This window comes from Limulus polyphemus, unplaced genomic scaffold (genome assembly GCF_000517525.1).
Source record: "Limulus polyphemus unplaced genomic scaffold, Limulus_polyphemus-2.1.2 Scaffold11019, whole genome shotgun sequence".
Classification (NCBI taxonomy): Eukaryota; Metazoa; Arthropoda; class Merostomata; order Xiphosura; family Limulidae; genus Limulus; species Limulus polyphemus.
In genome coordinates, this window is record NW_013676629.1 from 12,211 (window position 1) to 16,416 (window position 4,206).

The window sequence follows — 4,206 nt, forward strand, 5'->3', positions numbered from 1 at the left end:
GAAATGTTATATTTAAAGAAGTACTGTTACAATAAAGATAATAATTTGTCAGGAAATGTTTTGTGGGTCTTTGCTAGTAAATATATTAAAATGCTAAGCAATAACATTATACATTTTTTAAATATTCAACATTTGACGAGTTAATGGACATACATAATTCCCACAGGTAACTCTGTGGACTTATCACGTTAAAAACCATTTTCATTACCTGTGGTGGGCACAGCACAGATAACCCATTATGTTAGCTTTGAGCTTGACGGCAAACAAACAAACAACAGTTAGACTGAGGGTTTTATAACTCTAAGATTCTGAATTTGATCCCTGCAATGGGCAAAGAACGAGAAACAAATTATGTATCTTTCTGGATAACAACAAATAAACAAACTTACCAATAATTGGTACTTCTGAGCCGGCAGGTAGCGCTACACTTAGATGAAGCAGTAGAAATGTTACTATTCCAAAATTTACTAGGCCGACAATGTAACGGCTGGCATGACGAGAATCAAAGAAGAACCCTGATCCAAAATATATTTGTAATCATTTATCAACTAAATTAAAAAGTAAACCATTAACTACACTGTATTTAACTATAACTACTCCATATATTCTATGGCCATTCTAGTGCAAAGATTTAATAAAATAAGTAAGAACTTCGACATTTATAAAATACATAGTTATTTATTCTATAAAGTTAAAAGCAAAATATACAATTTAAAAGTCTATACAATTATAACTCTACATGTTTTGGTGGAAAAAACATTTTGTATAAAAATCAAACTTCCTGTGTTTCTTCCGGTCTCTTGTAAATGGTGAATGTTTTTTTTTTCCACGGAAACATGTAGAATTGTAATTGTATATATAACTACTGTTATATGAGGCTCGGCATGGCCAGGTGGTTAGGGCACTTGACTCACAATCTGAGGGTCGCGGGTTCGAATCCCCGTCCCACCAAACATGCTCGCCCTTTCAGCCGTGGGGACGTTATAATGTGACGGTCAATCCTACTATTCGTTGGTAAAAGAGTAGCCCAAGAGATGGCGGTGGTTGCGATGACTAGCTGCCTTCCCTCTAGTCTTACACTGCTAAATTAGGGACGGCTAGCGCAGATAGCCCTCGTGTAGCTTTGCACGAAATTCAAAACCAACAGACAAACAAACTGCTGTTATAGTACATGATATCAGCGATATCTTCGGACTAATTTTTACCTAAAGTAAACGTCACATATCCAGTTATGTAATCAATATTAAAATATCTTACACTGGAATATATGTGCACATTTGGTACTATAGATTTGGTAGCCTAATTAATGATTGTTAATAAGGAGTATTAGCACCTCAGAAACTACTGGGAATCGTACATCGATTTGATCTGTTTAAAATGAGTGAGTCAATGAGCTTCTGAACAAACACGGCCCATTTTACCACCAGAGGTACTTCATTCCATCAACATTGCATCTCAAGCTGTCAAGTGTCTTTACAGAGTGTTATTTTCCATTAGGAAGAGGATCTGACACTCTGCATATAGCAACACTAACGGTCGTAAGTCTACATCCTTATATCATGTGATTTCATAGTGTCACCTCGTAGCCCGTAGAGGTCACATTGGCGTCACTAATGCTGATCTCTGCCTTGACCAATATGGTGTCTTCCAATCGTAGAAATGGGGGTCGCCATCTTTAATTGCTTTTTGGTTGCTGTTTCAAGTGTGATTCGTTGGGAGCAAGACATTCACCAAACAGTCAACATGCTATCCTCATCACTTGAATTAAAAGGTACGTCTAAACTTATGAAGCCTGTGAGTCACTGATATAAGAACAAAGATATAACAACCATTTTTATACATTGCAATATTTCAGTTTTTGTAGAGGTTCTTATACCGGTTTTGTAGAGGTTCTTATACCGGTTTTGTAGAGGTTTTTATGTCGGTTTTGTAGAGGTTCTTATACCGGTTTTGTAGAGGTTTTTATGTCGGTTTTGTAGAGGTTCTTATACCGGTTTTGTAGAGGTTTTTATGTCGGTTTTGTAGAGGTTCTTATACCGGTTTTGTAGAGGTTTTTATGTCGGTTTTGTAGAGGTTTTTATGTCGGTTTTGTAGAGGTTCTTATACCGGTTTTTGTGTCGGTTTTGTAGAGGTTTTTCACTTAAGACCTATGTTCTGAAACCAGTATACATTATCTAGCAAGCAAACAAGTTACACGCAATATTTATACTAGTGTTACGACAGAGGAAGTCACGTGACTCTGGTAACACGTGATGAGTTTCTAGAAGATCCACGAAGAGACGAGATGTACGCTTTTATAATATATAAGACCGGCAACAATGGAATTGAATTGCAGACAGAGATAGAGACGGACAATTGAGTCAAGCGCGGTAGTGCGTGAATCGTTCGTTGTGAATTAAAGCGTTTGTTTAAGTTCAACTGACTGTGGAAATTAAGTGTATTGCAAAGTTGTATTGAGAAAGAATAAACTAGTTTTATTTAAGAAAGGACTAGTTTTTTTCGAAAGGAAATTTTACGGAAAATTAACAAACTAACAGAGACGTAACACTACTTTTTCACATGGTATTAACGTAAATTGGCACGATGTGTTTTTCAGTTAATTTGAAATGGCCGATTCTCTTGTAGTTGGTTTCCAGTTCATTCAGAATTAGTTATATGCGCTTTTTGTACTGTCTCATTTTTAAATAAAATAGTCAGTTATTGAAACGGTGAAAGTATACAAAAAATATTGTCTTCATTAATTAGATACATCATTACTCATTCTCGTAAATAAAATAGTCAGTTATTGAAACGGTGAAAGTATACAAAAAATATTGTCTTCATTAGTTAGATACATCATTACTCTAGTCAGTTATTGAAACGGTGAAAGTATACAAAAAATATTGTCTTCATTAGTTAGATACATCATTACTCTAGTCAGTTATTGAAACGGTGAAAGTATACAAAAAATATTGTCTTCATTAATTAGATACATCATTACTCATTCTCGCTTCAGGAAAATTTTATTTATTTTTAAAAGCATTAATACGTCAGAAATGTAACATTTCTGCAAAAAACTAGTGTTCAACTTATCTTAACTTAACTAACAAGTATGAGTATGATAATAAAGTAATGGAAAACCCCCAAAAAATGGAGAATCAACAAACATTGTTGGTTATTTTAGGAGAACGAGTAGGCGTGATCGGTTTTCAAGCGTACACAGGGAAGAGGATTGTAGAGTTCAATGGGTTCATTTCCTGCCGAAAACCTTAAACCTAACGCTGGTGTTACAGTAGTATAACATCCAGAAAAACTGATAATATCTACAGATTGACACTTCCTGGGGTATCCATGACCCGTATGTAACATGTGTATCATTTCTTACAGTAGTATAACATCCAGAAAAACTGATAATATCTACAGATTGACACTTCCTGGGGTATCCATGACCCGTATGTAACATGTGTATCATTTCTTACAGTAGTATAACATCCAGAAAAGCTGATAATATCTACAGATTGACATTTCCTGGGGTATCCATGACCCGTATGTAACATGTGTATCATTTCTCTAACTAATTCTTATATATTTCTTGTTTTCAATGAAAGAAAATTAATACAGGTGGCTGATTGAACTCTAGATTAACGAACATGTTTTAGGGGTGAACCACTGACCTGATGCTGTAAGAATAACACTTAGAACTGCAGGCATCACACAGGTCAGGTGGTACAAGGGCGCCACCCTTTGGAGAACTAGAGAAACATGAACAACGTTGTAGGAATCGGGTACGAAGACGACACTTTCCCAAAACTGGAAAACTTGTTCAACTTTCCAGTGGACGCTTGTGACGTCAGAAGGTTTTACAACGACTCTGAAAAATATAACGTAATACGTCTAATTTCAATAAATAATTTTGAAACAGAGATTTAAAAAAGTATACAACTGCATTACTATACATGCCTCTTATATTAATTGTTAAAAACTAACTAACGTAATAAGATTACAGTTTTTGTCAAACTTAATATTCCACATTTATACAGTTGGTCACTAATAACGTACCTGTTACATCTCAATACATCCTAACTCTAATGATGGATATGTCACACATCAATACATCCTAACTCTAATTATGGATATGTCACACATCAATACATCCTAACTCTAATGGTGGATATGTCACACCTCAATACATCCTAACTCTAATGGTGGATATGTCACACATCAATA

At 35.1% G+C, this 4,206-nt stretch overlaps 1 protein-coding gene across 1 annotated transcript in view; it reads right to left on the reverse strand.

The window, feature by feature from the left end:
• LOC111083749 (neuronal acetylcholine receptor subunit alpha-5-like) overlaps positions 1–3,856 on the reverse strand; it is a 6,155-nt gene extending 2,299 nt beyond the window's left edge. Inside the window, exons 1-2 of the mRNA XM_022380421.1 lie at positions 3,654–3,856; positions 390–515 (exon numbers count right to left, since the gene is read on the reverse strand). Of these exons, the coding sequence (XP_022236129.1) occupies positions 390–515; positions 3,654–3,690 (163 nt within the window). The 5' untranslated portion in view covers positions 3,691–3,856. The remainder of the gene's footprint in view (positions 1–389; positions 516–3,653) is intronic.
• Between the last annotated feature and the right edge of the window lie 350 nt (positions 3,857–4,206).